General features: G+C 45.4%; 1 protein-coding gene across 1 annotated transcript in view; it reads right to left on the reverse strand.

Annotated features, from left to right (window-relative positions):
• The window catches only part of CNTNAP1 (contactin associated protein 1), a 419,356-nt gene that overhangs the window by 202,385 nt on the left and 198,453 nt on the right, over window positions 1–18,518 (reverse strand). The window contains exon 7 of the mRNA XM_069634419.1: window positions 11,719–11,859. Within this exon, the coding sequence (XP_069490520.1) occupies window positions 11,719–11,859 (141 nt within the window). The remainder of the gene's footprint in view (window positions 1–11,718; window positions 11,860–18,518) is intronic.

Consider the following 18,518-nt stretch of genomic DNA (forward strand, 5'->3'; position numbering starts at 1 on the left):
TTGATGGTCATTCCATCCACAGCAGATCTGTAGAAACCCTAGCCCTCTTGGATTGTGGGGCTGCCGGGAACTTTGTGGACACTCTATGGGCAGAAAAGGTGGGACTTCACAGGTTAGTCCGCAAGGAAGACCAGAAGGTAGGAGTGGACGGTTCTCCCCTCTCTTCGGGACCCATAACACATACCACAGAAGAACTTCGGGTAACCATCTTTCAACATTCAGAGGTTCTTAAATTCGCCATAATACGAGCTGCTCACTTTCCTATTATACTAGGAATTACCTGGCTCAGAAAACACAATCCTCAGATAAACTGGACCAGCAATCAGTTGGGTTTTTGTTCCTCATTTTGTAGACTACACTGCTTCTCAGCAACCAACAAGACCGACCACCAAACCACCAAACCATGACTGTATTAACAAGTGATCATGTGGGAGTACACGCATTACCACAATATTGTATACCATATCAAGCCGTTTTCAAGGAAAGGAAGCCTGCTACATTACCTCCACACAGGCCGGAAGATTGAACTTTGGACCTGGAACCTAATGCCCTGGTTCCCTTTGGCAGGATGTTTTCCTTAACACAAACAGAGAGACAGGTCCTAAGTGACTATCTGGATGTCAATCTGCAAAATGACCTCATACAGCCCTCCAAGTCTCCTGCAGGAGCTTCTCTGTTTTTCATCAAGAAGAGAGACTCCACCGAACTTCGGCCATGCATAGACTACAGGGGCCTCAATAAGGTTACCATTTGTGACCGCTACCCCATGCCACTAATATCAGAGATTATTGAGGCCGTCCAAGGGGCGCGCATATTTACCAAACTCGACCTCCGGAATGCATAACATTTGCTTCGCCTTGCCAAAGGGGACGAGTGGAAGACAGCATTACGCACCCCGTTCGGATTGTACGAATATAAGGTAATGCCGTTCGGTTTGGTGAATGCGCCGGCAATACTTCAGCGGTTTATGGATCGGATATTTTCGGATCTATTATTGGTAACAGTCATCATTTACCTGGATGATATCTAAATCTATTCATCCGATCTGGAAGCACATATTCTTCATGTCAAACAGGTCCTGGAGCGCCTTCATCAGTACCAGCTTTTGGTCAAACCAGAGAAATGTATCTTTGCAGTCTCATCTGTTCCCTATCTAGGATATATTCTCTCGGGAGAAGGAATCTTCATGGATCCCGGCAAAGTCACAGCTATTCTCAGTTGGTCCTCTCCTGGCAACGTCAAGGAAGTGCAAAGATTCCTCTGACTGTCAAATTTCTACAGGAGATTCATTCCCAACTTCTCAGAGATTGTTCTTCCCATCACAAGGTTACTAAAGAAGAACACCGGCTCCTTCGAATGGTCACCAGAGGCAGAGCTGAGTTTTGATGAGTTAAAGAGGCTCTTCTGTTCTGCCCCCATTCTTCACCACCCCGATCAGAATCGGAAGTTTATTGTAGAAACTGACACATCAGCTATGGCCATAGGGGCAGTTCTTCTACAATCTTACGAGGGTGTTGAACATCCTATACATAGCCTACCTCTCGAATACCCTGTCTTCCAGCCAACTGAACTATTCAGTTCTGGAGAAAGAACTGCTTGCTATAAAGCAGGCTTGTGAGGATTGGCGACATTTACTCATGGGATCCCGACATCTCTTTCTCATCAGAACGGACCACAAGAATCTGAGGGTCTTACAAAACTTGGAGTGCGTTAACTCAAGGCAAGCCCGATGGGCCTACTTCTTTGCCCAGTATGACTACCAAATCACTTACCTACCCGGAACTTACAAGAGGGTAGCTGATGCATTGTCTCGGAAGGCTACTCCTGGCGATGGTACCTCTCTTCCCCGGGAACACATGTTCAAAAGGAACAAGATCCTGGGACTTGTTAATGCCTTCTTTCAAGAAGTTAAGACAGCTTTGACGTCCGAGATGCCTGAACTTCTATGTCAAAGAGGAAAGAACTATACTGAGAGGGACGGTCTGGTTTATTATGGCAACCGAATGTACATTCCTGCCGGTCCTTGGTGGAGAAAAATTATTAGTTGGTGTCACGAACCACCAATAGCGGGTCATAGAGGTCTACACAACACCACAGAACTAGTTGCTAGAACGTTTTTCTGGCCTGAGCTAAAAGAAGACGTCAAGGATTATCTCAAAGTCTGCCCGATTTGTGCCAGAGCTAAATACCCGTCTGGTAAACCCCTAGGATTGTTAACCCAATCAGAGATGCCTACGTGCCCCTGGGGACTCATGTCTACAGACTTTATAGTCGACCTACCAGTGTCTAATACTTGTACGTTCATCATGGTGATGATAGACACTTTAACCAAATTGGCACATTTTTCTCCCCACCGGGTTTACCCACAGCTACTAAGATGGCGGAGACTTTCGCACAAGATATCTTTCGACTTCATGGTCTTCCAGACAAATTTATCTCAGACCGAGGCAACCAGTACATCGCCAACTTTTGGAAGGCTTTCTGTTCTCGAGTTGGTGTTGAAAGAGCTCTTTCTTCTGGGTTCCACCCTCAGTCCAATGGCCAGACGGAACAACTAAATGCTACCCTGGAGCAGTATCTGCGGTGCTACAGCAACCAATACCAAGATAACTGGGTTTCATTACTGCCAACAGCCGAGTTTACATACAACAACTCAAAGCACTCAGCCATCGGTCTTACCCCATTCTTATGTACTTATGGAGTAGATCCTTGATCCTTCCTTCCCATTATTCCCATTCCCACTAACTCTCCCACAGCAGAAGCTGTACTCCAGTCCATTGCAGAAGCTCACATTTCTGCCAAACACTCCCTGGAGACGAGTAGGAGACGTAACAAAGAACAGGCTGATAAACATCGGAAGGACTGTCCAAATTGGGAAAAGGGAACAGAGTATGGCTCTCCACTAAGTTCTTACCTAGATGGGTTCACCCTTCTAAACTTTCACCTCGCTTTTTGGGACCTTTTTCTATTCTATCTAAGATCAACCCTGTCTCCTATAGGTTAAAACTACCCTCCAATCTCAGTTGCATACATCCTGTTTTTCACTCTTCTCTTCTTAAAACTTTTGTCCCAGACTCTTACCAGAGATCAGTTCCCCGTCAGACCTTCGCACGTTCCAGTGGCAAAGATGAATACAAGGTCTCTGCCATCCGTGATTCCAGATATTACAAGGGATGTTTGGAATACTTAGTCTCGTGGAAGGGATACCCTGAGTCGGAGGACTCATGGGAGCCCACGTCCCACGTACATGCCCCTCGGTTGTTGAGTCGATTTCATTGACTGTTCCCTCATAAGCCCAGAGTGCTTTGCACTGGAAGGGGGCATACTGTCATCCGCCGAGCCGAATGGCGGTTGCTTCCGCATTGGCGGCTCCGACATAAGCGACTATACCAGTAGTTCCAGGACGTTGTTTCATCATATGTGCTGTGCCGGTCTAGTGGTCGCCCAAGATGGCGGTCGCTGGGAGGTACTAATTCACTCCTCGCCCAACGACCGCCGCGTTGCAACCGTTGCATTTTTGGCTTGTTCTACTTTTTGGGTGAAACGCTAGTTTTCTGCTTTCACAGCTTGTTCTGAGCCGCTCTGCTTCCTTTCGGTTCGCACCTCTTGCGATCCGCTTCCCTTTCCTTTTTCTTTGGCTCCCGCTTCTTACCTTACTTTGGCTCTGGCTATTACTCTGCTCGCTCGGCTACTCCAAGGCGAGCCTCTCTCCCTGCTCTCTCCTCTGCCTTGGTTTTCTTTGCTGCCGCTCCTCACGGCATCTGTTTATCGCCGAGCCACAGTCTCCCACTACGAAGAACTTGCTACAAGACCTCATTTCTCTTACCCATGGAATTCCTCCTACCAGCATTGTCGGCGGTTACCTGAAATCTAATCTCCTGGAAATCTCCTGTGTGTCAAGGGTTTTTTCTGCCGTCAAGGCTTTTTCCCTTACCGCCTGACCACGGGAGAGGAGCCTCAGGACTGCTTGTTTCAAAGCATTCACTGTGGCTTCCTCTCGTGGCAGGCAAACTTCATCTAAGGAAAAGAGAGATTATTACACACATCGCCACCTCAGCCCCGAGGATTTGGAGAACTACGAAACAGGTGAGGAGAGTGAGGAGGAAGAAGGGCTAGGAGCCAAGGCTGAACAGGACAGTCTACTGTCTTGGGGTTCAAGGTCTGGATAAGAAATTAAAAGTGAATGTTTTATTATGAACAGAGGCTGGTTATGTATCTAATGCAGAAGTGTTCATTTGTATGAATGTGTGTACCGCATAATCTGGTTTCAAACAATAGCGCATATAAAAAGAAAAACATTTTTTAAACTGAATCAGTGGGGTTGCGTTTTCTGTGCCTATGTGTGTTCATTGACAAAGAGGGGAAATCACAGGGACGCGCCCCAGTGTATCAAAAGTGGTAAAACATTTTACCACATGTGGTAAAGTTGGAGGTAAAAGTTTGGGAACCAGATACCAAGCTAGAAAATGTGTGATGCATGTGTGGCTTGTGAATCATTGCTCCTAATAGAGAGTGTGTTATGAACAATCCGTCAAAGACGGTAGTCCAGTTTCATAGATAAGTGCCTGGAATTACAGTTAGTGCTGTTGTGTCCCTGCAAGTGTAAAGTCCGATATCTTGCGCTTACAGTTAACCATAAATAGAATACAAGGTTCAGAAGGGAGTTTTGTCACATCATATAGGGCATCACCATAAACACGCTGTGCTACCACGTTACCACTATTTTACCACAATACTAAAATACCACACAAATTATGTAATAGCCCTCTAACAAAATCCCCAACAGTGGACAGCATCTGCCCACTTTTTTTCAGGGGGCAAACACAACCACTTTTAGGTGTCATTGAGGTCAGCATTAAAAGAAGTTTGATTGCTAAGTGTTTGTCTATTACGGGTGTGCACAACTGATTTTGACAGAGGGCCGAAAGTACCTTACATGATGCCTATGGCAGGCTGAAAAGTAAATGTGGGTGGGGCGGTAGGCACGGCTGGGCGTGGCGTGGCAGGAGGCTTTTTCAACCCCCCCTTTTCATTAAACACATGGAAAAAGAATCCTTTTTTGAGGTCTAACTGTGTTTATTTGTATTTCAAACTTACATTTTGTACTACACATTTTCCATTGTTATCATTTATTTCTATTCAGTTATTGCATATCTTCTGTTTAATTAAAGTATATATATTTTATTGACCCTTGATTGGACATTCCGTTATTTTGGTCTGCTATACTTTGTTGTTTGGGTTGGCCAAGAGGAGTATGGCCTTCGTTGAGTCAGGTTTCCACAACAAGCAAAGGATGTACATCTCCTAATTGTGCCTGTTTTAGCTTTATTATTGGGTTCACTCTTAGAGTGCGGCACTATGCCCCATGCCCCCCCAACCAAACACTATGCCCCATGGCCCCCACCCCCCAAACAGACACTATGCCCCTTGGCCCCCACACCTCAAGCAAACACTATACCCCATGGCCCCCAACCAAACACTATTCCCCGTGGCCCCTACTCCCCAACCAAACACTGTGCCCCATGGCTCCCATGCCCCAACCAAACACTATATCCCATTGCCACCACCCCTCAACCATACACTATGCCCATTGCCCCACTCCCCAACCAAACACTATGCCCCATGGCCCCCATCCCCCAACCAAACACTGTGCCCCATGGCCCCCCACTCCCCAAAACCAAACACTATGCCCCATAGCCCCCACCCCCCAATCAAAAACTATGCCCCATGGCCCCCACCCCCATACAAACACTGTGCCCCATGGCCCCCAACCAAAAACGATACCCATGGCCCCACCCCTCAACCAAACACCATTCCCCATGGCCCCCAAGCAAACACTATGCCCCATGACCCCCACTCCCCAACCAAACACTATGTCCCATGACCCCCCACCCCCAACCTAACACTATGCCCCATGGCCCCTACCCCCAACCAAACACTATGCCCTGCACACCCCACAATCCCACCCTCTACCCCCTCCAGACCCGAACCCCCCACCCCAGCATACAGACTAACAAGCATACACCATGCATACATATCCATACAGACCTGAACCCCCCACCATAGAGACTACCAAGCATGCACCATCTATACGTACCCATACAGACCCAAACCCCCACCATACAGACTACCAAGCATGCACCATGCATATCTACCCATACAGACCCGAACCCCCTCACCCATTTTACCATACAGACTACCAAGCATGCACCATGCATACATATCCATACAGAACACACATCCCCACCACCTGATCTCAACATACACACAAAAACAAACATACTGGCAGGCAGACCCGACACCCCCCACCACCGCATTTCAACATACACACCAAAAACCCATAAACAAACATACAGGCAGGCAGCAGACCCAACCCCTCCACCACCGCATCTCAACATACACACAAAAACATACAGGCAGGCAGACCCGACATCCCCCGGACCACCCCATCACAACATACACAAAAACAAACATACAGGCAGGCATACCGACCCCCCCACCACTGCATCTCAACATACACACAAAAACATACATACAGGCGGGCAGACCTGACACCCCCCCGGGCTCCCACCACCGCATTTCAACATACACACAAAAACAAACATACAGGCAGGCAGACCCAACACCCCCCCACTGCATCTCAACACAAACACAAAAACATACAGACAGGCAGACCCGACCCGACCCCCTACTTACCGGACATGCTGGAAGGCAGGCTAGCTAGAACACTGGCGAGGTTTGTATTACTATGGCTATGGCTACATTGACCCTCATTGGTGCAGCACACACGCACTACGTGGCTCACAGGAGCTACGTAGTGTGTGTGCACTGAGGCAATGAGGGTCAATGTTTCATCCGGCCCGGAAGACCAACAAAGACTTTTCCTAATGGAGGGCGGCTGATGCTGCTTGCAGTCCGCACTCCATTAGGAAAGTCTTTGTTGCTGGCGGGCCGGACAAAACAGCACGGCGGGCCGCAACTGGCGCGCGGGCCTTAAGTTGTGCACCCGTGGTCTATTAGGATTTCACCCCAAGTTGTCATGTTTACAGTGCAGACGTTTAACCACAAGACCACATGAAAGTGTCATCAAAGCACACGTGGGTGGCAGCTCTTGGTTTGTGCTACAGGGCAGAGAAGGGAGCTGTACCCATGCCCAAGTCGAACCAACACATTTTACAGCACATTTTGGGATAAAAAAGGTCATATGATTTCAACTCTCTGAGCTATCCAATTGAGATACAATATGCTGTAGAATCAATTGTATGGTTAAAAATTAACATTTATGGGAATATCTACCCAGCAACCTCACAAGTCCTTTAAAAAAAATGTTAGCACTATTATTATCAGGTTTACTAGTGTGCCATTACATATCCCTGCTGCTTCTAAGCACTGTAATAATAAGTGTGATGTTAATAAGAAATGTAACCCCCATAGCCAACACATTGCCAAATGCTGTGGTATGCATATTTAAGGATAGATAGCTGGTAAGATGGCTCAGTGGGTTAAGTGCTCATTCTTGGAATCTATGTGTGTTCCGCCAGTCATGGGTTTGAATCCTAGCAAGGTTTACTCAAGCATATATGCCACTGACCATATAGCTCAGACATGTAAGGTTAATAACATGTGAGGTTGGCAGCGTATAGGTGAACAATGCCGTGGTGTCATCCTCTTGGTCTGCCAGATGATGAACCATGTGTGTATTCCCTTTCAGTTGTGTATGAACTTTTGATTTAAAATGAGATTGATTATATTGCCTCTGCAAACATGACCTTGATATTATGATGAAAGTCCTTCTGTAATCAAAAAAAAGAAATACGAGTTCTTTGTCACTTAATACATTGTGTGGGTTTTTGCGTCAGTTGGCAGTTCCACCGACTTTATCCCATACTTGGTGTATAAGTCATTAACTGATACTAGGTGGCGGTACTGGATATTTAAGGATGCACTTTGCATATGAGAGAAGCAATCAGATATATAAAGCGGCAACTTGCATACTTTGACCATACATAGACTGTGAGGCTACAACAGACATGGGATGTCAGTATCCTCAAAGGCTGCAATAGCCACTCTGTATTTTGGCAGCACCGGGGAATGTGGGGCTTTACTAGGCATATGATTACCTGACATGCTCAGCATTAATTGGTATAAGGTGCCAATAAATTGTCATATGAGGCTAAAGTAGCATGTGCATGGCAGTGTCCCTGGCTTATGATGGTTCTACTCTGTACCCCTGTCATAACATGACCCCCTCCATGGCATATTAAGGCAGCTCCATTCTTAAAATGTGTTTGTATCTAAAAAAATCTCATGTCTGCTTTCGTACCGGTTTGGTATTTCAGGGAATGTAAGCTTTTGTGTGTTTTTATACCCATCGGTCACTTTGGGTGTTAACAACAGGGTTAAATGTCATGTGATGGCACTGAGGTCAAAGGTAATATGGTTCCACAATATGTGATGTCATTGGGTGTGTGATGTCACTTCCACTGCCCCTGGCATTTCGGTGAAATGACGTCCCTGCAGCAGACCAATTTAAAATGGTTTCTACTTTTATGGCACATGTGGTTTCAAGTAACTACTGAATGTTTATGGAGAAATTTCAGTTGCAGATCAGAAATGGTTATTGGGGTCTATTGTTTTTCACAGCATAGTTGTGCATTTGTGTGTGTGTGTGTGTGTGTATGTGATAGAGCATTATTGTTGATTCAGCTGAAGGACAAGTTGGTGAAAACAAACAACCTGATGTTAAGCATGAACATACAAGTAATACATCGCCTTTGCCAACTTTAAGGGGAAAGGTCCACAGCTTGCATGGAATAACTACATCTCCAAGTATTAACTTGGACAACAAAACTTGTGTTGGGGAGTATGAGAATGTTGGGGATTACAGTAGCATCGGGGAATACATCCAACACCTAAACGTGTGTGAAAATACAAGCTGCGAAAGTCAGTACGAAAAGGTAAACAACTTGGAAGCAATTAGCCTCATATAAAGAAGGCTTTCCTTCATAGCCCCAACAAGGCGCTAGTGCCATGCTTCATTAAGCCCTAATGCATACACCCTATAGATGGACATAACTGTGTGTCCTTAACAGATACAGCATCATGTAACATTAGTTAGGGGAACATAGAAAAAGTATTCATAATGATAATGAATGATCACCACCTTTTACATTAACTTAATACACTGTACATGTAGGCCTCGAGATTTAGTTAGCTATCAATGAAGCTTGAAACCCCCCATCAGGCCTTCAGCAGAGGACATCAGTCAGACCCTTGCAAAAAGGCACACACATTCCAAGTTGTAACTTCCTACAGCCAGAGGCTGAATGCCTCACAGTGATTGCTTAAGGCAAGGGGGCGAACATCTTCCCAAGCCTAAATTGCATTAGTGAGGCCATGAAAGAGCAACAAAAAGCGAGATCAGACACAGGAGATAAAGAGCAATGCCCTACACACTGAGTGGCCAAAACACATCAGCTTAGCTGGGTACCCAAGTGAATGCTCAAAATAGATATAACAATGTAGGTTCCTATCCAGAACATTAAAACGTATCATAATGAAGGTCAATAGTTGGCAGGAATTGAACGACAAGAAACGAAGAAGTATGGTAGTTAAGACAGAATGACCATAGCACAACAATGCCTTTTGTAGGATGAATCACACTAACAGAGTCACAATTGCTGAGAAAGAATTCATGAAAAGCACCATTACCCATGAAATAGAATCAATTAGGAGTTAGTGATGTTTTACCAAAGCTCACACATAACTCTCATAGCAGGTACATAACAGCAGTAAGGACAATTTTATAAGATCACAAGTTATATAAATATATATATACATATATATTTATACACAAAGATATCCATGTCATTGTAAGAGAATGAAGTTTACAAGCAGCTAAACTCCAGCAGATAGGGTCAGAGACAGGACAGATGAAATTGTGAGAATAGGAGGGACATGCAAGTAATGTTTCCAACGATGAGTTGCAAAGTGGGTTGACAATGAGCAGGTTGCAATGGTGAGAGCGGTGAGATGGTGCCAAATGCTTAGGTCAATGAGAAAGGATGTAAGAATTTCATTTTGAATGTCACACTGTCACATCACATCACACATAATCATTGGTTGAAATGTACGTAGTCATTCACTCCACACCAAATCCTCCTGGAGCAACCAATTACAAGTTAAATATGAACGATACATGTTTAAAAGAGTATTGTCCAATGAGAAAACGTGTGAAAGGAGATGATCTAAATGCAAATAAGCTAACTGATTAACATTTCAATTCAGTCATGAATTTAAAATAGACCAATTGAGTTAAGAAAGGTATGGATCAAAAGAAAAGAGGTGATGGCTGGAAGGTTTCAACTCAATCTGAACCTCTGGCATTGCTCTGGGCAACCCTCCAGACCATTGTTCTTTGCCTGCCAAGTCATTACAAAAGGGACAATTGACTTGGTCCCAGAGAGAGGGTATGTCCAAGGAGCACCTCACTGAGGAGGCCCAACAAGGCCGAAACATGTCTGGTGTTGCTTGTCTTTCTGTGCAGAGCAGACCTGGCCTAGCAGTTCGGACAGGGCTGCTCCCATTGGTGGCAGTACCTGACTGATTTGCATATGGCTGGACCTTTTTTGCAATGACGCAGACGGGCTACAAAACGGTTGCGTGGAAGTTTGCCCATAGAGCGATGCCAGTGGTTCAGATTAATGTGAAACCTTCCACCCATCAATTTTTTGGTTTTAAGAAATGTATGGAAGCACCTTTAGTGTAAATGAAGATGGCCAATGGAAAACGTGGAAAGCGTGATCATACTGTAACATTTGTTGTCTTTTTCCTTTCAGTAATTTGCTATATAACCGGCCATCTTATAATGTGAATTTGAATGTCTTCTCAAATGATTCCCTGCATAGGCTGTTATAAACATTTTGTTTTTCTAATATCTCAAGCATTTCATTTTTTGGCACTTTTGGATTGATTTTTACGATTTTGATCGGAGCTTGCCTTACACTTGGTATGCATAATACAAAGATCGATTGCTATGAAGTAAAACATGCCATCTTTAATGGCAGTTTTAGAAACATGTATAGAAAACCAGTTTCTGCTAGTAGATTGTTATCAATATTAGAATTAGGTGGTGCATTAATACAAATGCCTCAATGATATGTAATTATGCACCTGGCAATTTACAAAACCTTTAAAAATTGTAAAGTACTGACATGCTTCCTTTCCAGATTTGTGGAAATAGTTGCAGACCTATTAGGACCCAATACTACTAGATTTGTTCTGGAAAGCACACAATATATGATGTCTATTTCAATTGCCATTCAAATGAAAGAGTCTAGCTACCTTTACACAACTAAATGGTATCCCAGCAGGAAAGCTCGGGAAGATAAACGCTCACCGCAGACATCTTTGTTCAGCCTACAGGCCAAAGGTTCCAATCCAAGTAGGGCCAATTTAGCACTTCTTCTTTGTGAGGTCTAAACATTAAGTAACATTAAACAGATGAACAGTAACACCTGTAATTACAATACTGAGAAGTGGGAGGAATCAGACAAGAAGAGCTTTATCAAGTCAGATAATATTAACATTATTCTTGTTAATTAGGCAAAAACTCCCACACAATCTGTGATTTTCCCGCTGCTGCATCCCACTGCCACTGGCAGGCTAAGGCGATCCTAGCTGCATTATCAGTTACCCTGCAATTACCCCAGTCCTTACCCCAAAGCGTATGGACGGCTTTTTCCTTCGTGCCATGTCGGCGATGTAGAAGCCGTTGACGTAGATGTTCTCCAGGCACCCTCTGAAGTTCTGCTTATGGACAAGGCTTTTCTCCTGGTTTACTACACCACCAAAAAAGAGCTGCAGAAAGGAAGGCAATCAAACAAAGGCAGACAATGAATAATTTGGTAATGCTAACCATGTAGCCAGACCATTACCTGGATACAAATTAGTGGCAATTTAAATTTTAGTGAATAGTGTGACAGACTCAGCAGATAGAGTGAAACATACATTTTTCACATTAAATGTTTCTAATATTGGTTCATCTCTCAAAATGCTGGGATCAATAGGAGAAGCACCGTCTTAAGCAAGAGGGAATCCTCTGTCACTCCACCACAAATTCCCTCCATATGCTGCAGTTACTGCTTATGACCAATATATGGCAAGCAGGAAAGCCCCCTGCTTCAGAAATAATGACACACACCAGCGCATAATCTAAGATAGGGCTCCAATGTCATCATAGATTGACTGCAGTTGTTTACTCTTTGTAAATTTTGCCAGTGATTGGCACAAACACAGCGGTCCGACTGCCCCCAACCTATGGTCGCTCACACATTTCATATGCTCACATATTCTTCTTAGACTTTTGCCCTCATGATTACCAGCCAATGGAACTTTGCCACGCTTTCCTAAACTGATTTGTTCTTTGACTCCTCTTCGTCCCTCTCATCACCACCCGTACTATACCAACTGCATCTGACCTCCAATTTCTCTCCTCCTTTCGCTCTCGCCACCATACCATTCCTCGTTTCCAATAGTATTCTTGTTCTAAGAACTTGCCTTCTCTCATATTGGTATTCATATTGCCACCCCACAAAACACTTAAAAGCAATTCACAACACCCCGATACCCTACACTGCCAATTCAACAGTCCTGTGTCTACAACCTCCAATTGTTGCCGGTGGAAGAACAACATCTCTCCTTGACCACTGCCTACTAGGACCCTACACCTCACTCACAAATATTAGTGATTTACAGATCATTTTGCAATTTCTTAATCATAATTTTTACAATAAATTCAGACCACATGCCTGCCTTCTTGGCACCAACAATATCTTGCTAGAATCCCAACAATACCCTCCAGTTTGGGAGACTCCACTACCTCACCATCACCAACAACAACTGTGGGGCTCCTTAGGTTCAGACTGTTATCCACATTTCCACCATACCACTATAACCTCTAGATGCTAACCTCAGAGTCATTATCCCTCAAGCACATTAAAGAAAAACCCCAGGAGTGGCACTCTGACTTGAAGGATCACTCATCTGCACCATCGCTGAAGGCTGATGGACTCTCAATTTACGAGCTATTCCCAAGACAGACATTACCAATGACCTGTGTTCCCTCTGGATATATCATGTTTGTACCATTGTCCACCCTGGGACGTAATTGTGCAAATACTTTCAGTTTAGCTTCATTGCTTCCTACTATTTTGTCTCCCACTTGGTCCTATGCTCAAATGCAGACAGGTTCTCAAGTGTCTGATGCAAGCCATGTTATGTCATGTTATGTTAAGTTGATTTATACCGCGCACCACTGCCATGTGCATGGCTCTATAAGGCAAAGTGGGCTGGGCCGGTTAGTGAGGGAAGAGGGATATAATAGATGTTGTGCTCATCTGTTGATTTGTCCAGAACCAGAGCAACTGGCATCTGTGTGTGAGTGCGAGCCTTCTGGGTGTGCTTTGTTTTCTGCACTGTGGTTTCTTGTTTGCGGAAGGGCGTTGCCCAGTTTTTGAGTTGTTTGGTGTTGGAGTTTATTGGGTTTGTAGTTTGGTTAGAGAGTGATGTGCGGTTTGAGTGTTTTGGTGGGGTTGTTTCACTAGGTACCCAGACGTGTGTGGTAGGTAAGAGGTATGGGTGTGGAAGAGAGAAAAGGGACATGGTTAGTGGGTTTTGGGTGGTCTCTTGATATTGTGCAGCTGTTTTGTTTTTTCTTTCTGCAGGATTTATACTGTGTTTTTATTGTTCTGGGATAAGAGTTTGGAGAACCAAGCGTTGTATGATGTTGAGGTGGCCCACTCGTGGGGATGGTTGTGTATAGTTGGTCTCTGTTTATCTTGATGGGTTGAATAGCCAAGGTTTTAGTAGTTTCCTGAAAGATAGGTGGTCTTAGGTCGTTCTTATTTCCTTCAGGATCGAGTTCCATAGTTCAGCTATCAGACGGCAGAAGGCAGTTCCTTTAAATGTTCTTTTCTCATAGTGTCTTGTTTCTTTTTTACCATTATAGTTTTTATTAGTTTTATAATTACAAAATTGAGCTTGAAACAGAACAATAACAAACAATACCGTGTGAATTCTTTACAATTGCCTCCCTCCTCTCGTTCTCATCCCCAACTGGCTCAGTCAGCTGACTGGTCACCTGGTGCACCTCCAGAGCCTCACCGGTGCCAGGTTCCCCCACCAGTCCTGCACTTACCTCCGGGCCTCTGCACCTCTGCACTCTGTCTTACACTACTGCACTCAGAATTACCTTCCATGAGAGCAGCACCCACTCTGCACTTAATCCCTGCCCCTGCTGGACTAGGTACACTTGTCCCACCCACCTCCCTCGCACTTCTGTCTGCACACTTGCACAACCTTGTATGTACCAGGCTTAGCATGTCTGTCTGTCTTGTTCTCCTCTATCTCCGCTACCTAGCTGGCTTTGCCTGCATGCATAGGCACATTGTTGACCTACCTTTATGTCTTGTATGTTCTTTCCCCCAACCCCCTATGCTACTTATTACTGTTAGATTATTCAAAATCTTCAAGGCATAAGAATGACGATGATATCCCCTTGTTCCCTTCCCACCTTGAAGCACTTTGAAGCACGGAACGCGCAGATAAAACTTGGTTTGATTGGGTTGAGTCCTTCCGAAAAGTACAGCGTCTTAAAATGTAGGGCCATGGTATTAGCTCTGCAGATTGCAGTCTCCTCCTGGACATGCTATAAAGAGATATACACTTAACACTGTCCCAACCTTACATTTCTCCCTCCCAAGGTTGCCACCCCCAACGTTACCAATAAACAGAACTATAAAGAACATAAAAAGAACAACAGAACCTACTTTTATCCCGGCACAGTGTGACGGTCTCCCGGCCATGTTCTGATAACGCTCCCCCATCCTATCCTCCATATTCCATCCCCTCACTTTCGGGCCTGCCACCAATCTCATCTCTCCACCCCTCCTCTCACTGCCTCCAATCTAATTAAGGGACCCTGAAGAAATGTATCCAGGTTAACTGAAAGTCTGCTTCCCTGTCTCTCGCACTGTAGATCAAACGCTCATATGAGGCTACCCTAATCATTTCTTGTTCCCAATAATTTACTTTTGGAATAGTAATCGATTTCCAGAACTGTAGGATTACTTGCATTGCCACCATTAGTGCTGTGCTCCTCCACTTCTCACCCTCCCACGCTGTGTTTGGTAGGTATCAGGTAATAATGTCACTATATATATATATATATGCCGTACATAATGTTGCAGGGGGAGCAGGAGTTGTGGGGGTTGTCCCTGCTCGCCTTGAAAAAAAAAGGTTTTGGTTGGTTGCAGGGGTGTCCCCCGCATGTTCCATGTAATAATGTCTCTGCAAAAACCAGCAATGTTTCAGCAAATTATTTGCATGGCGACATTTGTGCAGTGACATTATCGTATGTAGCCGTTTGGTATCAGTGACATGTCTTTCAGTAAACACAGTCTTGGGCTTATTAGAACTCTCAATCTTAAAGTGTTCTGCACCTTCTCCCATACTCCGAACCAGTAGCCCTGCAACCCTGGGCAGTACCAAATAATGGGCCTCATTACAAGTCTGGCGGCAACCCTGCCGGTGCTACCGGCACGTTGCCGCCGGATTTGTAAGATTTACTGGCACCTGGCTTGCCAGTAACACCGGGGGATTACAACCCCAGCGTTCCAGAAAGTCAGGCGCCGGTAAATTGTAATTCCCTTTAGGACTCAATGGGAATGAGGAACACAGAAGCAGTGGCACAGTTAATAACATTGCCAGTGCTTCCGTTACGGCTTGCTTACAATGAACGCTGTGTCCGGCACGGTCTGCACTGTCAGGCACAGTGGCTCTGGCAAGCAAACCCGTAGTTTGCCAGTCCAGAAACAACAGTGCCGATAGGCTTACCAGCACTGATGATTCCAGACCGGCACACTTGTAATGAGGCACAATGTGTCCTAAATTCCCCCATTTCTACCGCATCTCCAGCACCTGTCATCTCGTGCAAGCCGGGCCGCCCCCAGCCTGTTCGGGGTCCAATACCAACTTGCATGATCTTAAAGTGCATTCATTTTAAACTTGCCTGCGTCACCCCTTTCTCAAAACTGTGAAAAATACTATGCATCGTCTCCTCAGGGAACTGCCCCTCCAATAAGTTCTGCCACTTCTACACTACCCCATCCTAACAACTCTCATTTACAGTAAGTCTATCAACTTTGTGTACAGTCTACCCACTAGCCCCCTTCCCCAGCTCCCTTTTTCTAGCATCGTTGTAGGTGGTGAGCTCCCTATTTTCCCCTTTGTTTTTCCTGACTTTCCTCTGCAGGCAATGTTTCAGCTGCCCATGTCTCCAACCCTCCTCCACTCCCAGCACCCACTGGACCCGTAAATCTTGAAACGGCTTGCACCCCTTCCCCGATAGGATATCCCTCATTTTCCATATCCCCACATCCTCTCAGTTCTTCCAATGAACCTGCACCCCCCTATTTGTGTTCTTTTATTCTGCTGAATAGGGGCCTCCAGATGCCAGTATCCATCCACCTGAAGCCATGCGTGAGTTCTTTCCCATGCCATAATATTTGTACCGATTATTGGATGCATCCTATCTCTCCCCTGTCCCAAATATAACCCCTAGCCCCTGCTTCTTCCCAATCCTCTGCCACTATATCATCCAGCTTGGCTTGCGCATCTCTTCTCGAAAGAATTCTGCCACTTGGGATAGCTGTTGGGCTACATAGTACATGTCCATCTGAGGTAACCTGAGGCCCCATACCCCCGCCAGCGTATATAGTTTGTCCGCCTTCAACCAGGGTCTGTCCTCCCACACACAAATGATTTGATGCCCTGCATTATTTTTTCATCTTTCTCGCCAGCTTTTTCTTGGGTAGCATGCGTAATTCAACCAGGCGGCCGTCACCATTTTAGCTACTTGAGTCCTTCCCCAGATGGATAGATTGCATCCTGCCCACCTCTCCAATTCCCACGCACCTTCTCTCATGCTGGTTCCACATTGTCCCTAATCATGTGCTCCAGACTCTTATTCAGATATATCCCTAGATATTTAAGCCGCTCCAGCACCCACCCTATTGGAGTTGCCTGCGCGCACCCTTTACGGGTGCTGCCATTTAGGGGTATATCCTCACACTTCTCCCAGTTGATTTTATATTTGGAGAAGGATGAGAACTCCCTAATCATTTTCATCAGCGCCTGCATTGAGGTGTCCGGGTGAGACAGTGTCAGCATGACATCATCTGCATACAAAAGTACCTTCTGCTCCCTCACCAGTGTTTCTATTCCCTCAATATTCGGGTTACTCCTGATGGCGATGGATGGTGGCTCCAACGCCAAATAAATAACAGAATAATAGGGGGGAGAGCGGGCACCCCTGCTCCGTCCCGCTGCCAATTTCAAAAGTTTCCAATTCTGAGCCATTGCTCCTTACTCTGGCACTAGGGTATTTGTATAACAATCAGCCAGTGCAATAAACGTATGGCCTAGCCTAAAGTGCTCCATCATTCTTAACATGTACCCCCACTCCACCCGATCGAACGCTTTCGCAGCATCGAGTGAGAGCTCTATACCATGTTCATTTCCTTCTCTTTCCTGCCACAATAGATCTAATAGCTGCCTGATGTTATCTCCCGCTGATCTGCCCGGAACAAACACCACCTGTCTGATATTAATCAATTTCGGTATGACCCTCTTCAGCTTTGAGGCTAACACCATGGCTAAAATCTTGATATCCGCGTTAATCAACAATATTGGACGGTAGTTAATGCACACAAGATGGTCCCTACCTGGTTTAGCGAGCACTGCTATTAGCGCCTCATTGAACTATGCCCAGAACACCTGCGCGCCACTGTCTCACTGAACACCCACACCGGCCTCGTGGCAAGCTTCATACCCCCACCTTGTAAAACTCTACCGGCAGGCCATCCCCATTCCGTGACCACCCACTGTTCATATTCACAATGCTTTCCCACACTTCCGATCCCCTGACTCTGAACGTGGTAAGGGTAATGTGTCTAGAAACTGTTGATGTGATTCTAGGTCTAGCAGTGTAGAGCACTTTATAGAAGGGGCAGAATTCCTGCAAAATCTCCCCTACCTGTGTCACCCGCCTCCCTCTATCATTGTGATTACCCCCTGTTCCTCTCTCTTTACGAGTTGTGCTGCTAATAGCAACCCTGCGCCCCCCCCTTACTCATAGTAGGAGGCTCGTGTTCGAAAAAGGGAATATTCTGTCTTCTTAGTGAAGTATGGATGGATTTCATACTTTGCTTTCATCAGTGCCAGCAGTCTCTCATCCCTGGGTTCTCGTTCATACTTGCGTGTTAGCTCCTTCTCCTCACTTTCCAACCCCAACAATTTCTCTTCATCCCCCTTCTTCTTCCAAGCCCCCCTCTGAATAAACAAGCCCTGCAGGTATGCCCTCCCTGCTGCCCATAATGCATCCGCTCTATCTTCCGAAGGCTCATTAAAGGTGTGTAGAATTCATCAACCTCCTTTTTGTCTGTCGGATTCTTCAGTAG

This window comes from Ambystoma mexicanum, chromosome 13, assembly GCF_040938575.1.
Source record: "Ambystoma mexicanum isolate Mex_15411 chromosome 13, UKY_AmexF1_1, whole genome shotgun sequence".
NCBI lineage: Eukaryota > Metazoa > Chordata > Amphibia > Caudata > Ambystomatidae > Ambystoma > Ambystoma mexicanum.